This window comes from Salmo trutta, chromosome 35 (assembly GCF_901001165.1).
Source record: "Salmo trutta chromosome 35, fSalTru1.1, whole genome shotgun sequence".
Lineage (NCBI taxonomy): Eukaryota > Metazoa > Chordata > Actinopteri > Salmoniformes > Salmonidae > Salmo > Salmo trutta.
Genome location: NC_042991.1, coordinates 25,872,917 through 25,894,915, shown reverse-complemented (window position 1 = coordinate 25,894,915; position 21,999 = coordinate 25,872,917). Strand labels below are relative to the sequence as shown.

At 41.3% G+C, this 21,999-nt stretch overlaps 1 protein-coding gene across 3 annotated transcripts; it reads right to left on the bottom strand.

Annotated features, from left to right (window-relative positions):
• Positions 1–254: 254 nt before the first annotated feature.
• On the bottom strand, positions 255–21,700 carry LOC115174942 (sorting nexin-14). 3 transcript variants are annotated; one of them, XM_029733984.1, is made up of 30 exons: positions 21,517–21,700; positions 21,191–21,341; positions 20,842–20,962; positions 20,458–20,531; positions 20,146–20,224; positions 19,949–19,992; positions 19,757–19,844; positions 19,492–19,576; positions 19,194–19,350; positions 18,875–18,950; positions 18,544–18,588; positions 18,377–18,457; positions 17,900–18,014; positions 17,468–17,623; positions 17,219–17,343; positions 15,153–15,211; positions 14,744–14,770; positions 13,615–13,744; positions 13,083–13,269; positions 12,815–12,898; positions 12,551–12,651; positions 11,908–12,019; positions 11,576–11,616; positions 11,276–11,392; positions 3,969–4,089; positions 2,695–2,859; positions 2,305–2,400; positions 1,926–2,017; positions 1,757–1,813; positions 255–404 (listed from the first exon to the last, which is right to left on the bottom strand). In XM_029733984.1, exons 2-30 carry the CDS (start codon positions 21,325–21,327, stop codon positions 366–368), a joined length of 2,811 nt encoding a protein of 936 aa, XP_029589844.1. In that variant the 5' UTR covers positions 21,328–21,341; positions 21,517–21,700; the 3' UTR covers positions 255–365. The 3 variants fall into 3 exon arrangements, with proteins under 3 accessions (XP_029589844.1, XP_029589845.1, XP_029589846.1); XM_029733985.1 differs by lacking the exon at positions 14,744–14,770; XM_029733986.1 differs by lacking the exon at positions 21,517–21,700 and having other exon boundaries at positions 20,842–21,324.
• Positions 21,701–21,999: the final 299 nt, after the last annotated feature.

Below are 21,999 nucleotides of genomic sequence, written 5' to 3'. Positions count from 1 at the left end.
ATGTGAGAAACAAAACAGCTCTTAGTGCTCAGCTTATTGCTCCAACCTGCTTCTCAGCTGTAAAATGACACAAATGAACCTACAGTTACCATACAAAATACAGAGACAGAGTCAATTGGTCTTTAAACAGTCATCTCACTTGCAGAAGGGAAGACATCTCAAATTGACACATCTAACTAAAAGATGGACCAGTGTGCAGGCAGCAAGGCATTATTATATCCAATAAGTAAAATACAAAATATTTGACCACCCAGTAAAATCTATAAATATATTTTTATTAATGCATTATTATACATTGGAATGTTGACATTTGTTGGAATTTGTTGTATTGCACTTTGGCTCCAGGAAAGGGAAGCAAGCTAAATTCACTGGTTACTGTCTACCGATGGCTCCCTTTGTCCCTGCTGAAGAGACAACATACAGTATCAGCAGGGAGGTACACAACCTACATCCTGTTACCGTTCTACTTTCACTTCATTTATAAATGTGTAAATAGTTTGGAAAAGACAACTGGTTGATTACCCCCTAGTTGAAACTCAAAGTGAGTGTTTACTTTCAGGGGGCCTATGGCAGAGAGATGCTTAAGTTAAATACGATATACGGTGCCTTGCTAAAGTATTCAGACCCCTTGGATTTCCTTCACATTGTATTGTGTTACAAAGTGCGATTAAAACAGATTTAATTATTTTTGTCAACAATAGACAAAATACTACCGAATGTTTTTTTTAATTAATAAATATATATAAATTAATAAATATATATATATAAAATAACAGTTGTTGGATAAGTATTCAGACCCTTTGTTAAGGCAAGCCTAAATTAGCTCAAGAGTAAAATGTGGCTTAACAAATCAAATAAAAAGTTACATGAACTCACTGTGAAATTATAGGGGTTGACATGATTTTTAAATGACTAACCCTTCCTTTGTCCCACATACATACATACATACATACATACATACATACATACATACATACATACATACATACATACGTAAGGGCCCTCAGTCAAGTATTGAATTTCAAGCACAGATTCAACTACAAAGACCAGGAAGCTTTTTTGAAAGCCTCATAAAAAGAGCAGTGATTGGTAGATGACAATAAAACATCTGACATTGAAGATCTCTTTAAGCATGGTCTAGTAGTTAATAATTATGCTGTGAATTATACAGTATATTAATAAACCACCCAGACACAGCATGGTCTAGTTCAGGGGTCGGAAACCCTGTTCCTGGAGTGCCGCACGTACTGCAACATTTTGTTCCAACTAGGCACCACACTTGACCAACTGAGCTAATTGATCAGTTATTACCTAAATTCAAAACACCTGGTCTTCCAGGTTGGTTAAATCAAACGCATAAAGTGCCTGTGGCCCTCCAGGACCAGGGTTGCCCATCCCTGCTCTAGTTATGCTGTATTAAACCAGCAAGACACATCAAAGATGCAGTCACCCTTCTGAACTGAGCTGCAGGATAGGAAGGAAACTGCTCAGGGATGTTACCATTAGTGATTTTAAAACAGAAATGGAGTTCAATGGCTGTGATGGGAGAAAACTGAGGATGGATCATTGCAGTGACTTCACAATAATGACCTAAATGACAGTGAAAAGAACACAAATATACAAAAACCATGCATCTTGTATGCAACAAGGCACTACAGTAATAAATTACAGGTTGTAATGCAACAAAACAGGAAAAAACGCCAAGGGGGATGAATACTTTTGCAAGGCACTGTATAGCTGATTCTCAGAAGTTTACCTTGCCGAGTTCTGGAAACAGTTCTTCGACAGCAATATCCATCAGAACGTAAGTCATCTTAGGGGAGCCAAAAGACAGAAACAAGAGGAGAGAAAACAGTTAATATCACCATGAGACCTTGGCTGCAGAGAAGCTGTTACTCGTCTTCATGTTTGCCTTTCAGCTTTACCTGCTTGTTGAGAAGTGGCTGCTGGAAGCCGTCAAAGAGAAGTCGGATGCCCTCGTACTTGGCCTCCTGTCCAATGCACTTTTCCATAAAGTCTACAAGGTGAAAAGACAGAAAGACACAGCAATACTGTACAGCTTAACTGAGGCCAATGTTATCTGCCTTTGCCATTAATGGGACTGATTAGTGAAACTGGAATGTTTCTACAATGGAAAATATCTGGGATTGGAGGAAACTGTCTAGGATGATCCCAGAGTTTCCGACTTACAATTCCAAGTTGGATGACCGCTCAAAACAATTTTTCCCACTCAGAGCAGGTGAATATGGCAAAACAAAACTACTGAGTAGAGAAAATATTAGTCAGCCAAAGCCTTGGTCTAACCTGGCAGATAATTCATCATCTCTTCGAATGCCTTCTTGGCTCTTCTCTGCTTGTTTCCTGTGGTGCGTTCCTCACTGTTCTCGCAGAACACAGCATCTGAAATTGGGCAGAAAATGTAATTATGAGTTTAGGAGAGCTGGATTAAGTAAGGCAGGGCAATCCCAGACCTCAATGGACATGGGATAACAAACAATATCATGGTGATTGGATTTGGATGAGCACTGAAGTGAAACAACACATCTACAGTGATTGTATGCTGCCCTCAAAACCTTTGGTGGAGCCTTAGGAAGGAAATAGGAGGGGTTGGGGGAGAATGTCAACAAAACAGGATGCGTTACTGAAGGAACATACACAAGCGACCGCACGCACAAACACACACACACACAGTACCTCTGAGCATGGTGACGAGAGACACCACACGGTGCTCCTGCAAGATCATCTCCAGTTTGTGTTGAATGTAGTTATCCATGTAGGCCTCTAATGTGTTCTTGAGCAAGATCCGCCCCCCTGACAGGATGTGATGCAACCAGTCTGGCATGTGGAACACGACTCGACCTGTCCATCAAACACAACACCAAATGCAATGAAAATAATCATGACTGGGCAACAGGTGTGCGTCTGACAGTCAGGATACGCAAACCATCCTAAAAACTTTCTATCATGACAAACACTGTGGTGGCCATCACTGGTAGTGCTAAAACTCTGGATTCACTTGCACAAGGTGAGCGTTGGACCAGTCACCGAAAGGTCACTGGTTCGAATCCCCGAGCCGACTAGTTGAAAAATATGTCAATGTGCCCTTGAGCAAGTCACTCTGGATAAGAAAGTCTGCTAAATCAGTGTTTCCCAACTCCAGTACCCCCAACAGCAAACATTTTTGTTGTAGCCCTGGACAAACACCTGATTCAGCTCATTGAGGGCTTGAGGATTAGTTGACAAGTTGAATCAGGTGAGTTTGTCCGAGGCTACAACAAAAATGTGTGCTGTTTGGGGTACTGGAGGACTGGAGTTGGGAAACACTGTGCTAAATGACTAAAATGTAAAAAAAAAAAAATAACATTTTTATATTGGCTGAATCCTATAACAGTTTGTCATATGTTACAAGCTTTGGTTTTTCCATTTATGTTTTGAGGTTGGTCTTTAGCTCGTTACCACGTAGGGCGCACCAATTGGTGTCACCTCGTTAGTCAGTATGTGTTACACCTGTGCTGGTTTCCGTCTTGTTAGTGGGAAGGTGTTTCACCTGTGCTGGCCCAAGTGCTATTTAAGAGTGGCTGGCCCAGTGCTCCAGTTGTCTTGATAGATGTGGAGGGTTAACACCTTTAGTTGGCGCTCTCTATTTTGATTTTTAGACAAACAATCCTTTATCTGATTTTGTTTCACTCCACCTCTTTAGTTTGGTGTGGGTTTTTCTTTTGTTTGCTTCTTCTTAGGCAAATTTAGTGGGCACTCATGGTGGGTGTCTTAGGTTCCAATTGTTGTTGCTAGTCAACTTTCTGTGGACACCCCCATGAGTGTCTTTCAGAACCCCTCCTAAAACCCCACTTGTTTTGGTTGTTGTCAGTGACTCTTGTTAGTTCTCCCTTCCGTTTGAGTGCTGGGGAACGTATCACATAGTTCAGTTCTCTGTGAAAGGGAACTACTACTTGTGCCTGGTCACTTACCCATAAACATCATGTAGTCATACATCCCTTCTACCGAGATCATCTCCATAAAGTAGTTCCGGTTATGTGTCTCCAGGGTCTCAGACAGATTAGCATTGTTTTTGTAGAGGTCATTGGAGTGCTAGGGAGATCGGAAGGGACACAATTATTATATTGACAGAATGAAATATACAACTGTCAAGGCAGTTCAGAGCTACAGGGCAGTCAGTCTAGCCATCTTCCTAACACTGTCTTACATCTTTACTTACAGTGGCCGGCGAAAGTATTCATCCCCCTTAGCATTTTTCATATTTTGTAGCCTTACAACCTGGTATTAAAATTGATTTGTTGGGGGTTTGTATCATTTGATTTACACAACATGCCTACCACTTTGAAGCAAAATATATTTTATTGTGAAACAAAAGACAAAAAAACAAAACTTGAGCGTGCATAACTATTCACCCCCGCCCCCAAAATCAATACTTTGTAGAGCCACCTTTTGCAGCAATTACTGCTGCAAGTTTCTTGGGGTATGTGTCTATAAGCTTGGCACATGTAGCCACTGGGATTTTTGCCCATTCTTCAAGGCAAAACTGCTCCAACTCCTTCAAGTTGGATGGGTTCCGCTGGTATACAGCAATCTTTAAGTCATACCACAGATCCTCAATTGGATTGAGGTCTGGCCTTTGACTAGGCCATTACAAGACATTTAAATGTTTACCCTTAAGCCACTCAAGTGTTGGGTCATTGTCCTGCTGGAAGGCGAACCTCCGTCACAGTCTCAAATCTCTGGACGACCGAAACAAGTTTCCCTCAAGAATTCCCCCGTATTTAGCGCCATCCATCATTCCTTCAATTCTGACCAGTTTCCCAGTCCCTGCTGATGAAAAACAGTCCTGTAGCATGACGCTGCCACCACCATGCTTTACTGTGGGGATGATATTCTCGGGGTGATAAGGTGTTGGGTTTGCACCAGACATAGCGTTTTCCTTGATGGCCAAAAATCTACATTTTAGTCTCATCTGACCAGAGTACCTTCTTCCATATGTTTGGGGAGTCTCCCACATGCCTTTTGGCAAAAACCAAACGTGTTTGCCTAAAGAAAAAAATAAGCAATGGCTTTTTTCTGGCCACTCTTCCGTAAAGCCCAGCTCTGTGGAGTGTACAGCTTAAAGTGGTCCTATGGACAGATACTCCAATCTCCGCTGTGGAGCTTTGCAGCTCCTTCAGGGTTATCTTTGCTCTCTTTGTTGACTCTCTGATGCCCTCCTTGCCTGGTCTGTGAGTTTTGGTGGGCGGCCCTCTCTTGGCAGGTTTGTTGTGGTGCCATATTCTTTCCATTTTTTTATAATGGATTTAATTGTGCTCCGTGGGATGTTCAAAGTTTCTGATATTTTTTTTTATAACCCAACCCTGATCTGTACTTCTCCACAACTTTGTCCCTGACCTGTTTGGAGAGCTCCTTGGTCGTCATAGTGCTGCTTGCTTGGTGGTGCCTCTTGCTTGGTGGTGTTGCAGACTCTGGGGCCTTTCAGAACAGGTGTATGTATACTGAGATCATGTGACAGATCATGTGACACTTAGATTGCACACAGGTGGACTTTAACTAATCATGTGACTTCTGAAGGTAATTGCTTGCACCAGATCTTATTTAGGGGCTTCATAGCAAAGGGGGTGAATACATATGCACGCACCACTTTTCCATTTAAAAAAAAAAAAGTACTTTTTGTCATTTCACGTCACCAATTTGGACTATTTTGTGTATGTCCATTACATGGTTGATTTAGGTGCAATCTTACTGGCAGCAATATCCTTGCCTGTGAAGCCCTTTTTGTGCGAAGAAATGATGACGGCACATGTTTACTTGCAGGTAACCATGGTTGACAGAGGAAGAACAATGATTAATTTTACATTTACATTTTAGTAATTTAGCAGACGCTCTTATCCAGAGCGACTTACAGTAGTGAATGCATACATTTCATTAAAAAAATTTTTTTTTCGTACTGGTCCCCCTTGGGCATCGAACCCACAACCCTGGCGTTGCAAACACCATGCTCTACCAACTGAGCCACACGGGATTCCAAGCACCACCCTCCTTTTGAAGCTTCCAGTCTGTTATTCGAACTCAATCTGCATGACAGAGTGATCTCCAGCCTTGTCCTCGTCAACACTCACACCTGTGTTAATTAACGAGAGAATCACTGACATGATGTCAGCTGGTCCTTTTGTGGCAGGGCTGAAATGCAGTGGAAATGTTTTTGGGGGATTCAGTTCATTTGAATGGCAAAGAGGGACTTAGCAATTAATTACAATTCATCTGATCACTCTTCATAACATTCTGGAGTATATGCAATTTGCCATCATACAAACTGAGGCAGCAGACTGAGTGAAAATGAACATGTGTCATTCTCAAAACTTTTGGCCACGACTGTACATATCAAAAGTCTGTTTTTTATATGCATAGTTTCAGTGGAAAATGTTCTTCTTCCAAAAGTGATAAACCCTGGAATGACCGGAACAGTCTTGGTTTATGTTTCTGGGAAGGAGTGTGTAAAGATTTATCATTCTGACATACAGTTGAAGTCGGAAGTTTACATACACTTAGGTTGGAGTCATTAAAACTCGTTTTTCAACCACTCCACAAATTTCTTGTTAACCTGTCTGGGGTATGTGGGACGATTTCGTCCCACCTACGTAACAGCTACTGATATTCCAGTGGCGCGATTTTTGAATCGTTAGAAATACTATTACTTCAATTTCTCAAACATATGACTATTTTACAGCTATTTAAAGACAAGAATCTCGTTAATCTAACCCCACTGTCCGATTTCAAAAAGGCTTTACAACGAAAGCAAAACATTAGATTATGTCAGCAGAGTGCCCAGCCAGAAAAAATCAGACAGCCATTTTTCAAGCTAGCATATCATGTCACATAAACCCAAACCACAGCTAAATGCAGCACTAACCTTTGATGATCTTCATCAGATGACACACCTAGGACATTGTGTTATACAATACATGCATGTCTGTTCAATCAAGTTCATATTTATATCAAAAAACAGCTTTTTGCATTAGCATGTGACGTTCAGAAAACGCATAACCCCCGGCAAACTTCCGTTGAATTTACTAACAGTTTGCTAAATTACTCACGATAAACGTTCACAAAAAGCATAACAATTATTTTAAGAATTATAGATACATTACTCCTCTATGCACTCGATATGTCCGATTTTAAAATAGCTTTTCGGATGAAGCACATTTTGCAATAATCTAAGTACATAGCCCGGCATTACAGGGCTAGCTATTTAGATACCCACCCAGGTCAGCATCCACCAAAATCACATTTCCTATAAGAAAAATGTTCTTACCTTGCTTGTTCTTCATCAGAATACACTGCCAGGACTTCTACTTCAATAACAAATGTTGGTTTGGTCCCAAATAATCCATCGTTATATCCAAACAGCGACGTTTTGTTCGTGAGTTCTAGAATGTTTCTTCCCGGTTTCGCGCATGGCGCATTGGCGTGTCAAAAATGTCTAAATATTCCATTACCGTACTTCGAAGCATGTCAACCGCTGTTTAAAACCAATTTTTATGCCATTTATGTCGTAGAGAAGTGATAATATTCCGACCGGGAGTATGCATTGAGCCTAAACAGCCGAATAAAATTTCTCCTCAGAAGCGACTCATGCACGCGCATCATTCAAAGGTCCTCGGAGCATCCACTTACAAAAGGCGATAATATGTTTCAACCTGAGGCTCCCTCGTAAACCTTCAGTTATTTCGCGGGCTCTGAGAGCCTATTGGAGCCCTGGGAATTGTCACGTTACAGCTAAGATCCTTACTTTTCAATAAAAAGATGCAAGACGCACGACTCCTTGTCAGACAGGGTACTTCCTGCTTGAAACCTTGTCAGGTTTTTGCCTGCCATAGGAGTTCTGTTATACTCACAGACACCATTCAAACAGTTTTAGAAAATTCAGAGTGTTTTCTATCCAAACCTGAACAATAATATGCATATTCTAGCTTCTGAGTTGGTGTAGGAGGCAGTTAAAAATGGGAACATATTTTTCCAAAATTCTCAATACTGCCCCCTAGCCCAGACAGGTTTTAACAAACTATAGTTTTGGCAAGTCGGTTAGGACACCTACTTTGTGCATGACACAAATAATTTTTACAACAATTGTTTGACAGATTATTTCACGTATAATGCACTGTATCACAATTCCAGTGGGCCAGAAGTTTACATACACTAAGTTGACTGTGTCTTTAAACAGCTTGGAAAATTCCAGAAAATGATGGCATGGCTTTAGCAGCTTCTGATAGGCTAATTGACATCATTTGAGTCAATTGGAGGTGTACCTGTGGATGTATTTCAAGACCTACCTTCGAACTTTGCTTGACATCATGGGAAAAATCTAAAGAAATCAGCCAAGACCTTAGAAAATAAATTGTAGACCTCCACAAGTCTGGTTCATCCTTGGGAGCAATTTCCAAACACCTGAAGGTACAACGTTCATCTGTACAAACACTAGTACGCAAGTATGAACACCATGGGACCACGCAGCCGTCATACCGCTCAGGAAGGAGACGTGTTTTGTCTCCTTGAGATTAACGTACTTTGGTGTGAAAAGTGCAAATCAATCCCAGAACAACAGCGAAGGACCTTGAAGATGCTGGAGGAAACAGGTACAAAAGTACCTATATCCACATTAAAACAAGTCCTATATCGACATAACCTGAAAGGCCGCTCAGCAAGGAAGAAGCCACTGCTCTAAAACCGCCATAAAAAAGCCAGACTACGGTTTGCAACTGCACATGGGGACAAAGATCGTACTTTTTGGAGAAATGTCCTCTGATCTGATGAAACAAAAATAGAACTGTTTGGCCATAATGACCATCGTTAGGTTTGGAGGAAAAGTTGGAGGCTTGCAAGCCGAAGAACACCATCTCAACCGTGAAGCACAAAGGTGGCAGCATCATGTTGTGGGGGTGCTGTGCTACAGGAGGGACTGGTGCACTTCACAAAATAGATAGCATCATGAGGGAGGAAAATTATGTGGATATATTGAAGCAACATCTCAAGACATCATTTAGGAAGTTAAAGCTTGGTTGCAAATGGGTCTTCCAAATGGACAATGACCCCAAGCATACTTCCAAAGTTGTGGCAAAATGGCTTAAGGACAACAAAGTCAAGGTATTGGAGTGGCCATCACAAAGCCCTGACCTCAATCCTATACAAGATTTGTGGGCAGAACTGAAAAAACGTGTGCGAGCAAGGAGGCCTACAAACCTGACTCAGTTACACCAGCTCTGTCAAGAGGAATGGGCCAAAATTCACCCAACTTATTGTAGGAAACTTGTGGAAGACTACCCAAAACGTTTGACCCAAGTTAAACAATTTAAAGGCAATGCTACCAAATACTAATTGAGTGTATGTAAACTTCTGACCCACTGGGAATGTGATGAAAGAAACAAAAGCTGAAATAAATCACTCTACAATTATTCTGACATTTCACATTCTTAAAATAAAGTGGTGATCCTAACTGACCTAAGACAGGAATTCTTACAAGGATTAAATGTCAGGAATTGTGAAAAACTGAGTTTAACCTTTTTGGGATAGGGGGCAGTATTGAGAATTTTGGGAAAAATATGTGCCCATTTTTAACTGCCTCCTACACCAACTCAGAAGCTAGAATATGCATATTATTGTTCAGGTTTGGATAGAAAACACTCTGAATTTTCTAAAACTGTTTGAATGGTGTCTGTGAGTATAACAGAACTCCTATGGCAGGCAAAAACCTGACAAGTCGTGCGTCTTGCATCTGTTTATTGAAAAGTAAGGATCTTAGCTGTAACGTGACAATTCCCAGGGCTCCGATAGGCTCTCAGAACCCGGGAAATAACTGAAGGTTAACGAGGCAGCCTCAGGCTGAAACACATTATCGGCTTTGGCAAGTGGCGGCTCAGAGGACCTTTGAATGAGGCGCGTGCACGATTCGCTCCTGAGGATAAATTTTATTCGGCTGTTTAGGCTCAATGCATATTCCGGTCGGAATATTATCACTTTTCTACGAGGTAAATGGCATAAAAATTGGTTTTAAACAGCGGTTGACATGCTTCGAAGTACGGTAATGGAATATTTAGACATTTTTTGTCACGCCAATGCGCCATGCGCAACACCGTGATGAAGCATTCTGATAGTGTCTAGAACTCACGAACAAAACGTCGCTGTTTGGATATAACGATGGATTATTTGGGACCAAACCAACATTTGTTATTGAAGTAGAAGTCCTGGCAGTGTATTCTAACGAAGAACAAGCAAGGTAAGAACATTTTTCTTATAGGAAATGTGATTTTGGTGGAGGCTGACCTGGGTGTGTGTCTAAATAGCTAGCCCTGTGATGCCGGGCTATGTACTTAGATTATTGCAAAATGTGCTTCATCCGAAAAGCTATTTTAAAATCGGACATATCGAGTGCATAGAGGAGTAATGTATCTATAATTCTTAAAATAATTGTTATGCTTTTTGTGAACGTTTATCGTGAGTAATTTAGCAAACTGTTAGTAAATTCCCCGGAAGTTTGCGGGGGTTATGCTTTTTCTGAACGTCACATGCTAATGTAAAAAGCTGTTTTTTGATATAAATATGAACTTGATTGAACAGACATGCATGTATTGTATAACACAATGTCCTAGGTGTGTCATCTGATGAAGATCATAAAAGGTTAGTGCTGCATTTAGCTGTGGTTTGGGTTTATGTGACATGATATGCTAGCTTGAAAAATGGGTGTCTGATTATTTCTGGCTGGGCACTCTGCTGACATAATCTAATGTTTTGCTTTCGTTGTAAAGCCTTTTTGAAATCGGACAGTGGGGTTAGATTAACGAGATTCTTGTCTTTAAATAGCTGTAAAATAGTCATATGTTTGAGAAATTGAAGTAATAGTATTTCTAACGATTCAAAAATCGCGCCACTGGATTTCAGTGGCTGTTACGTAGGTGGGACGAGTTCGTCCCACATGCGCCAGAGAGGTTAAATGTATTTGGCTAAGGTGTATGTAAACTTCTGACTTCACCTGTAAGTGAGAACATCCTGGCAGAGAGCAGGGGTAAGGAGATAATCATTGATTAAGGCTGTCCAATGAGGCAGGATATATCCCTACATATAGCTGAGCTGGATGGGAAGGGTGTACATAGTGTTTCCACTGTGAAGTATGTATAGGCCAAGTGGACTCAGGACAGATGGCGTTTTGCACAGTGATTGTAACTTAGGTAAAATCAGGGAATTTGGGGAATGTTTTGGGAATTTTGCAACCGTAGCTGACCTTGTTGTACTCAGCAGTAGAGCTGAGGATGGTCAGCTCAGGCCTGCTGGGTTTGACTTTGGGAGATTCACAAGAGTTGAAGAAGGACTGGATGAAAGGCTCTAGGTTCTGTCCTTTCTGGCAGGCAGAGGAAACAGACAGACATCATGATTAATATCAGACCACTGAGCTGGGAGGTCTGCAACACCATTGTCTGATCATATATTCTTTATTTAAGAGTGAAATAATTTCAGCGACTAACTACAGTATATCCCAAGAGATATTCTACTATTAAAATCCCATTGGATAAATGCCTCTTACCTCTTTAATAATTTTTCCAGGGACAGACCTGAATATTTTACCTGAGAAGGAATAAAATCAATTTGTCAACACGGCTATACATGGTGCTACATAGCTAATCAACAATGAATTTCTCCTATATTTCTCTATGGCATCTTTAGGCCTCCTTGTATGAATGTGTGGGTTATTAAGGATGCATCCCAATTGGCACCCTATTCCCTACACATTGCATACCTATTAGGCTCTGGTCAAAAGTAGTGCACTATATGGGAAATAGGGTGCCATTCGGGATACATCCCATGCATTTTTAGTGCTCCTTGTGTTATACATAAGTGTTATTTGATGCTCCATACCCAGGTTTACATCAGGCATCATCTTGTCCATAAACTGAGTCTCCATGCTGTGAGGTGACAGGAAGTCTGCCAACAGCTGACTGTTACTCAGCTCTGGGTGCTGCAGCAGTCTCTGTTTACAACAAAGACAAGTATTATAGTAGTTTCAATTTCATAGAACTGTATAGGCACTACAGTTACTGTACACTACAGAGCAACAGGCCTACGTACACAGTGTACATAACATTAAGAACACCTTCCTAATATTGAGTTGAACCTCCACCCCCTTTTACGCTCAGAACACCCTCAATTCGTCAGGGCATGGACTCTATAAGGTGTTGAAAGCGTTCCACAGGGTTGCTGGCCCATGTTGACCCTAATGCTTCCCACAGTTGGGTCAAGTTGGCTGGATGTCCTTTGGGTGGTGGACCATTCTTGATACACACAGGAAACTGTTGCGCCTGAAAAACCTAGCAGCGTTGCAGGTCTTGGCACAAACAGGTACACCTGGCACCTACTACCATAACCTTCTTTAACCAGTCTCCTCCCCTTCATCTACCCTGATTGAAGTAGATTTAACAGGTGACATCAATAAGGGATCATAGCTTTTACCTGGTCAGTCTATATCATGGAAAGAGCTGTTCATAATGTTTTGTAGGAATACCTGCAAATACTCCTCAAATTCTTCCCTCTTTGATGATAGGAACTCATAGTTCTTTGGTCCTATAATTCTTTTCGAAGGGAGCTGTGCATCTGCAAATGAGCCTGTGCAACAAAAAACAAGATAAAAACTACCAGTGACATAACAAATGTGAAAAAAGTTAACGGAAGCTCACATCTACTAACCACAGGACTTCAGAGATAACAAAGCTAAACAGGTATACTTCCTGTGAAGAAATGTGTGAGAAAGTACACAATGTCGTCTTACCATGGAACTCTGTGAGTTTATTTTCTAGAACGTAGAATTCCATGTATCTTCTGAAGATGGACCAGTCCTCTGTTTCATGTCCCACTGAAAATCACTCAAAAATCAACACAATTGAAAACCAACATATATAGTGCATCCTAAATGGCACCCTATTCCGTACAAAGTACACTACTTTAGACCAAGGCCCTCTGATCAAAAGTAGTGCACTGTGTAGGGAATAGGGTGGCATTTAGGACTTTAACATAAACAGCTCTGGCCGTGCCCTCACCTTCCTTCATGTCATTGCGTTCCACGTCGATGCAGAACACGGGGACCCTCTCCTTCTTCACCTCGTCATCGTAGAAGTCAATGTAGGGGATGGTGATGCTCCAGGCTGACAGGTTCCTCAGGACTCCTGGAGTACTAGCTGTCTCCACAGGGGAGTCATCCTCCATCACCATAGTCGCTTCCTCAACCTGCAACACAACATGGGATGTCAAAAAGGCACTCTTCATATAATTAATTAAAATTCCTTTATTTGTATGGCATGTTCAATGATGTGTTAGTGTGTGAAAATTCAAGAACAATATTGGAATTGGAAATAATTGTTGTGTGATACTTTAGTGTTATCCTCGGAGTGTATTTTTTTTAAATGTACTTACTACTAAAGTAACTGACAATTCAATCAAAATCACTATGGAAACCCAGCCTGTGGTTACAATATGCAGGAATAGAAATCCCCCATTCATATGCACGGTGGAGGATGGGGATGTGATCATGGTTTCGGTGTCAGTGTTCGTTTTGGGGGGGGAAGTTCTCACCACTTCATCTTCAGCGTCGACCATGGTGTACGGCAGCATCGCCCCCTCCATGGTGGTGCTCTTGAAGACGCCTTTGATTTTGCTGCCGATCCGGCTGATCCCGAACGTCTCCCCTCGTTTTGAGACGTTCCTTCACAAGCACACACATGAACACAGAACTGAACACACACAAGAAAATGGAATGCCAGACAGGCAGCTGTGTGAAACTGCATGTGTTGTTGCTGTCAACAGTTGATGCCACTTATCCAAACATCTGCTGTTAATGCAGCGATGCCTCAAATGGTGATATGCAGATCAAAATAATTCAAAATGCTGCAAAGATGTTGAAATTATAAGTCCAAAGTCAAAGTGCCATGCTGAGGTCCAAATCCAAACATGAACACACAAAGAGAGCACACATTATGAAACGTTGCACATTCTACTAATGCCAAGCAGACAGATGAGAACAGATGCACTCAAGCAATGAGAGGTAGTTTGTAGTTGTGTACAGGAGTCCATGCTTACAGACTGAGGCTCACATCTAGCCATATGTCAGTAAAGGTGGAGGTTTGAATGTTGGATGGGCAACTTAGTGCAGACCAAATATTAGGGACAAGAAGGGAAGGTTGAAGAGGGATGGGGTGAAATTGAGGCCCTCCAACTCTGTCCCGACAAGGAGATCTGGCGTCCATTATACACAAGAGAACTATGGGCGCTCACACAAGACGTGGATAGACCATTAGAGAAACAGTATAAGAGGAGATTAGTTATGGGGCCATGGGAAACACCATATTTCTCCTCTTCCTCCATTCTGTGGCTCGAGTTCAACGCCAAAACTAGAAATTAAAATACTATTCAAAGCACCTGCTACCTTGAATGTTCAACAATTCTTCAACTGAATAAAAACAATTACATATAACCCCAACTCTTGTTCAGTTACAGCAGTACAAGGTAAAGAGCAAGTCTTAACAAAAACAACAAACGCTAGCTTGCAAAAGCCTACTGAAGAAAAGTGCTTATTGCCCCACAAGGCACATTTTGGTTCCATTCACTGCAGTCTGGGCTAATTATATCTGGCATGCAGCAAACTCAACGGCAGTCGGCAGCAGGACATTAACCTGGTCTGCATCATTCCCAAACACATACTCACCTCATATCATCCACACACAGACTATTCCTGGAATAACAGCAAGATAAACAGCATAAGCCCACAGCTACAGGCTTCAAATAATACAAAATAGCTTCAGTGCCGTCGATTGTGTTGGGCATAAACAGGCCTATGTTACAAGGTCCAAAAATAACAAGACACCACCCTAATGTGGAGTCTTGGCTGAGAAGTAAAGATGCACAATGTGTAGAAATAGCCATTGATACTAGACTTAACACTTCTGTTTAGAAGAAGATGAAATCTCTCCAATCAAGTCTCTATTTAGATGCAAAGAGACAATGTGTGTGTATATAATATGAGTGAGTGAAAATAAACAACACTAAACACTTCAGCTTAGAAGAATATTACACCTCTTTCTAATGTTACAGTCATTGCCATCAGGAGCACAAACCTGTTAACTCTGGAGTCCCTTTTTGGAGACTCTGCCCCCATCAGCAGGTGTGTGAAATACTGCAGAGATAGAGTTATGAATGGGAAAAATGTTATCAGTTAGTCAACTTGCTTTTGTATATTGAAACGTTCACGTTGTCATTGTATCATGTTCTGGCTCGTTGTAGGACAATTCCATTGAAGGCGATTAGATTAGGGTGTATGGTTTATGTCCACATAGAAAGTACAGGTTGCGTCCCAATAATCTCTCTTTTCTCCAGAAATGTGCACTTGTTCACTTCCCTTCATGGATTAGAAAGGAAAATGACAGGTACAGTTCAAGTCGGAAGTTTACGTACACCTTAGCCAAATACAATTAAACTCAGTTTCACAATTCCTGACATTTAATCCCAGTAAAAATTCCCTGTTTTAGGTCAGATAGGATCACCACTTTATTTTAAGAATGTGATATGTCAGAATAATAGTAGAAAGAATGATTTATTTCAGCTTTTATTTCTTTCATCACATTCCCAGTGGGTCAGAAGTTTACATACACTCAATTAGTATTTGGTAGCATTGCCTTTAAATTGTTTAACTTGGGTCAAATGTTTTGGGTAGCCTTCCAGAAGCTTCCCACAATAAGTTGGGTGAATTTTGGTTCATTCCTCCTGACAGAGCTGGTGTAACTGAGTCAGGTTTGTAGGCCTCCTTGCTCGCACACGCTTTTTCAGTTCTGCCCACAAATTTTGTATAGGATTGAGGTCAGGGCTTTGTGATGGCCACTCAAATACCTTGACTGTGTTGTCCTTAAGCCATTTTGCCACAACTTTGGAAGTATGCTTGGGGTCATTGTCCATTTGGAAGACCCATTTGCAACCAAGTTTTAACTTCCTGACTGATGTCTTGAGATGTTGCTTCAATATATCCACATAATTTCCGTTCCTCATGACGCCATCTATTTTGTGAAGTAAACCAGTCCCTCCTGCGGCAAAGCACCCCCACAACACGATGCTGCCACCCCCGTGCTTCAAGTTTGGGATGGTGTTCTTCGGCTTGCAAGCATCCATCTTTTTCCTCCAAACATAACGATGGTCATTAGGGCCAAACAGTTATATTTTTGTTTCATCAGACCAGAGGACATTTCTACAAAAAATACAATCTTTGTCCCCATATATAGTTGCAAACCGTAGTCTGGCTTTTTTATGGAGGTTTTGGAGCAGTGGCTTCTTCCTTGCTGAGCAGCCTTTCAGGTTATGTCAATATAGGACTCGTTTTACTTGTGGATATAGATACTATTGTACCTGTTTCCTCCAGCATCTTCACAAGGTCCTTTGCTGTTGTTCTGGGATTGATTTGCCATTTTCGCATCAAAGTACGTTCATCTCTAGGAGACAGAACGCGTCTCCTTCCTGAGCGGTATGAAGGTTGTGTGGTCTCATGGTGTTATTACTTGCGTACTATTGTTTGTACAGATGAACGTGGCACCTTCAGGCGTTTGGAAATTGATCCCAAGGATGAACCAGACTTGTGGAGGTCTACAATTCTTTTTCTGAGGTCTGGCTGATTTCTTTTGATTTTCCCCATGATGTCAAGCAAAGAGGCACTGAGTTTGAAGGTAGGCCTTGATATACATCCACAGGTACTTGAAATACATCCTCCTATTGACTCAAATTATGTCAATTAGCCTATCAGAAGCTAAAGCCATGAGATCATTTTATGGAATTTTCCAAGCTGTTTAAAGGCACAGTCAACTTAATGTATGTAAACTTCTGACCCACTGGAATTGTGATACAGTGAATTATAAGTGAAATAATCTGTTTTTAAACAATTGTTGGAAAAATGACTTGTGTCATGCACAAAGTAGTCCTAACCGACTTGCCAAAACTATAGTTTGTTAACAATACATTTGTGGAGTGTTTGAAAAACGAGTTTTAATGAGTCCAACCTAAGTGTATGTAAACTTCCGAGATGGAAACTCCCTCTAGCTCAAGCCTACTTGACCATTACAATGTTTTAAAATGTGTGGGCAGTAGGACAGAATATTGGGATGCAACCAGAGAGTAGTGTCAGTGCATGGCTGGGGCTCACCCCATCGCTGTGGCAGAACATGGGGGTGAAGACGCTCTCCAGCAGGGACAGGACATGCTCGTAGGCCTCAAACAGGCAGCGCATAGTCTGCAGCTTCACCACTCCCTCGTACGGCCCCTCGGCAACTTAAACAAGAGACATATATGTTTTTAAAGATTTAAGGACTTCCAGAAAATAGCACATCTCACATCACACTGTGTTAAATGATTGTGGTAAAATTGTGAGCACCAAGTGACTACCACAGCTTACTGTTTCGTATTTCCTCAACGATGAAGCGGTCAAAACTGATCTTGTCGATACTCTCCTCCAAGCAGTAGGTCTTGTAGACGTGCTGCACCTCACCATGCAGACGATGCAGCTCAGCTTCACTCAGCTCTGGACACAGGATCTTATCATTGAACTCCTCTGTAATGCCATGAAGGAGAAGTGGATGAATGCTGTTAGTGTTACCAGATTGATCAATGCTTTATAAAACTTTCAAATTCAAAAACTTAACTGAAAATAAGTGGGGTTGTGTAGTACCTCTCTAAATATCACTGGCTTGACTATGGTTATTTTACATGTCCTCCTGGACTTACATTAAATGGATCTTTGATGAAATGATATAAATGCCTCTCAATAGAGCAGTATGCAGGAAAGACCTTACAGCCTCGTATGAGGTTCTATGAGATTTGTCCTTACCCACGGTGAGTAAGAACTGGAGCACGTGCACGGCTCCCTCCTGCTTTAGGAAGTTCATGAAGCGGAACAGAAGGTCCTGCTGCTCCCGGATCTCCTTCAGCTCCAGCTTCAGCACCTGGGAAACCAGATGGCAGGAGGAAAGACAGAGTTCAGCAGCTGTGTGTGCTCCCTAAATGGCACCCTGTTCCCTTTATAGTCAACTACTTTTGAACAGGGCCCATAGAGCCCATAGTAATGCACTATATAGGGAATAGGAGGCCATTTGGAACACATTCTGTGTTTGTCCATGCAAAACTCTCTACCAATATTTCATTTATCAATCTCTTCTCTTTTTTTTGTATTCTGTTTAAGTTCATTAACTACCTTTCTCACTGTGCTTGTAATGGCTGATAGAGTACTGTACAGCCAATGAATTTGTCAGTGGACTGGATATGTCGGTAACAAGGGCTTTCTGTGCCCATAGGACTAAGTACTTACAGATGTCTTCTTGGTACGAGGGTCAGCGTATTTCTGCAGGAATGGAACCAGGGTAGATGGTGGCTCCATGGCCGGCTCAGACTTGGAAAACAATGAGGAATGAACCACAAATGCACGACTGCATGATGCTTCCACTAGAAGATTGGTCAAATGTGCAATTTACTTACTGGAGTGTCATCAACGAATATTAGCACCATGTGGTTCACAGTATCCTGAAAAGCAACAGGAGGAATGCATCAGTAAGATGGAACGTGTCAACCACCACTCAGTTACGTTGCTAAAATTCCAGTTCTAAAATGTTCTGCTCGTTCATGCATTTCATTGATACAATCTTAATGCAGAGAGTTTTGAGTTTGTATAATTGGCCCATTCACTTGATTCTGCTCCTTTGAAAAACAATGGCTTGGTCAGCACAAAGCAGTTCTTGCACGAGTCATGTGAATGGCCTTTAGCTTCTACACCCTCTATCACTAAGCACACATACATCATCATACTTACAGGATCAGCCATGAAGTCCATGATGGGGAGGAACACAGAGCCTACCAGGATCTCTTGCATCAGCACAGCTAGAGATCTGACAAAGAGTAAGACACAGGATTCAGAGTAAGACAGGATTCCAATTGCCTTGTTTCAAAAATAAATGTTTTCCTTTCCCTTCAACAGGTACACGGACTCTGGCTGTGTCCCAAATGGCACCCTTTTCCCTTTATACGACACTACTTTTGACTATTGCCCTATGGGCCCTGGTCAAAAGTAGTGCACAATACAGGGTGTAGGGTGCCATTTGGGAGGCAACTGTCTGGTTGGTTTGGCCTACCTGCAGTCAGTGGCCTTGGGAGGCATGAGATAGGCAAATAGCATCTTTGTCACCTTCCTGAGATAACGGAGCTCATATTTGCGACTATGCAGGGCAAAATGTAAGCCAGGGCCATACTCATCCAGAGCAGCCTGCTGCAAACCCTCAGTGTTCTTCACTGAAACACACACACATACACACACACACACACACAGTATTAAGCCTTGCACAGTCAGTGCACATTTAGTTCTCTACTGACCAACATCTTGCAGTGCAGAAACTTACTGCAATTTGTGTTACCAATCTACAGAATATAAACCTTTTTGCTTGGCCTTTGCAATTATTTCAACGTGCTTCATGGCTGCTTTCATCATTTTGCCAGAAATAACTGAGGGGACATCAACCTGTATGAAACATTTTCACAGTTAATGTAAAGCCTGAGTACATTAACAATGTATTAACCATAATCAGCAATATGTGGACCCAAGGTCTCCCTTGAAAAAGAGACTCTGGGTCTCAATGGGCTTATCCTGGTTTTAAAAAAAGGCATACATAACTTGAATCGACTGAGAACTATGCATCACCTTCTGAGCTCGCCGAACTAACACAGATGCAAAGAACCGAAAGGTCATTCTCAGTTCATCTACACATGCCTCATCATCTGTGATGTTCCTGTCATATAAAGAAAAGCATAATGAAATATGCATTCACACTTCCCTCTCCTCTCCACAGAACAGAGAAGTCAAATGTTAAAAACTGTGGTAGAATCTACTCACCGGTACCAGGGATATACAAAATTCTCCAGAACCAACTCGAGCACCTAAGGGCCAAACGATAATACAAAATGGATTTCCTGATTTGGACAATAAAGACATTGACTGATTGACAATCTGTTATAATTGTGACTGATTGACAATCTGTTATAATTGTGATTTCTAATCAAAATCCTATTTAAAATGACCCATTGCAATACCTCAGACATGGAAGCATCCACTTTGGAGTAGACTTTCAAGTCCAACCATGGCTGATAGTTTTCTAGGAGTAATGTTGGTCTGTGAAGGACAACATATTTCAATAGTGATGTGAATGAGAAGCACCGACTCATAGTGTCCACTAGGTGGCAAATTAACTCCGCCAAATCCTTCTTCGACTTTTACTAATCAATCAATGTCACTGCTGTTCATTGCTGCTCAACACAAGCTTCCATTCATTCGCCTTACATGTAAACGTGACATTTGGTCTGTTCTCCATTTGTGCTAGGCTTATATTGAGTGGTCTGACATACCTGTGACGTTTGCACTTTACTTTCCCACACACTGCACAGCTGTGTCCCAATGGAAACAGCTCCTGTTGCTCTTGCTGGTGGAAGAATAGATAGGGAGACCCTGTAGCTACAACACTTGTCACTTACTTTTGGATATCCCACTGACTAATGAGAAATTACCAACTGTTTACAGAAACGTAATAAGCAACTCAATTACAAAACACTGCTTTGCCCTCTGACTATTGGGTCATATTAATTAGGGCACCCTGAAGGAAAACGTTTGCAACAGAAAACTAAAACAAGTGTTTAGTTCAGGAGGTTGTCCCTCCCTGAATCATCCGTATTCTTCCATTTAGTGCCTAGTGAACATGACCCTTGTACTTCAGGTTTTTGGAATGTGCTTACTTTGTTCTTGGGCTTTATGGTGTACAGGATGTTGGGCAGGAGTGATTCTGGACCGAGGGAGCAATAGAATGTAATCACTCCAGCCAGGAAGGACCAAAACACCATCAGAATGTGAAGATACCTATAATAACCAGGTCAGACGCATAGCTAGATGTCTAATACCTCAACTGAAAAAAATGAAATATTCTGAAAGAATGAGTATAGACAGGATGCTATACTGACTTTTCCCCCGACAGTTCTGAATTGAGCAAAATAACCGTTTAACTACTTCAGATCACATGAGCCTAAGGTATAACATTTGTCCTTTATTCCAAAATAGACATCCACCTTGTTTGTCCACAAAACCTACCTATTAAGAAGTATAGTTAATGACAGCATAAAAACCAGAAGAATGCAAAAGACAGGATATTGACGTCCAACTTCCCTCAAGACATCAATTTGCAGTCCTTGCTTCAGGCTCTCCAGATAAACTCGAATACATTCCATTTTACAAATGGGGTCTGTTGAAGAAGTGAACATTTTATTTACTCACGCTAGCTTGAAAGGTGTAGCTAGCAAGTTAGTTACATGGATAGCCTACTATTTGAAGTAATACCAGCAAAATGTAACAGCACACCAGCTACAATATACTTAAATTATCAAGGGGCACGCGACATTTACTAGCTGGCTACTTACAAATGAGTAATCCAGGCAGCTAGTTCTACTTCAGACAGCGAACCATGTTATACTTTTGTGTCAGTTTCAGATAGCTATACTTCTATGTCTTCATTTTAATTGTAGCTAGCTAGCGTTCTGTTATTTCCTATGCCAGAAAGTGTTGTTTATTTCCTTGACAGATCGACTGTTTCCTTAATCCTTACAGTCGTCACTTCCGGCTCTAATCCTCGCCACTAGTACATCGTGGGATAGGAGATGCGACTGGGAAATCTTTAGTACTAGTAGTCTTTAGTTGTATTATCGTAGATATTTTCTGTAACGTTCGTTAATAATCCACTTATTATTGATAGTTAAAATTCTGGCATTTCCAATTAAACGCGTAGTTTTGATAGTGACATTAACATCAGCAAACAAAATAAAATCTGTATGACTATTGCTGTAAATTCCAGAAAAAGGGCAGTGAATGTAGTGTAATAATTCACAACTCAAACATGCTGATTA

Bases quoted from the DNA above. Each gene is read 5' to 3' on its own strand.
- LOC115174942 (XM_029733984.1), bottom strand. From the start codon at position 21,327: ATGGAATGTATTCGAGTTTATCTGGAGAGCCTGAAGCAAGGACTGCAA. The intron at 19,993-20,145 runs GTATTGCAATGG...TTTGGCCCTTAG, and splicing joins TGGATGCTTCCATGTCTGAG to GTGCTCGAGTTGGTTCTGGA. The intron at 11,393-11,575 runs GTAAGAGGCATT...TCTGCCTGCCAG, and splicing joins CTGGAAAAATTATTAAAGAG to AAAGGACAGAACCTAGAGCC.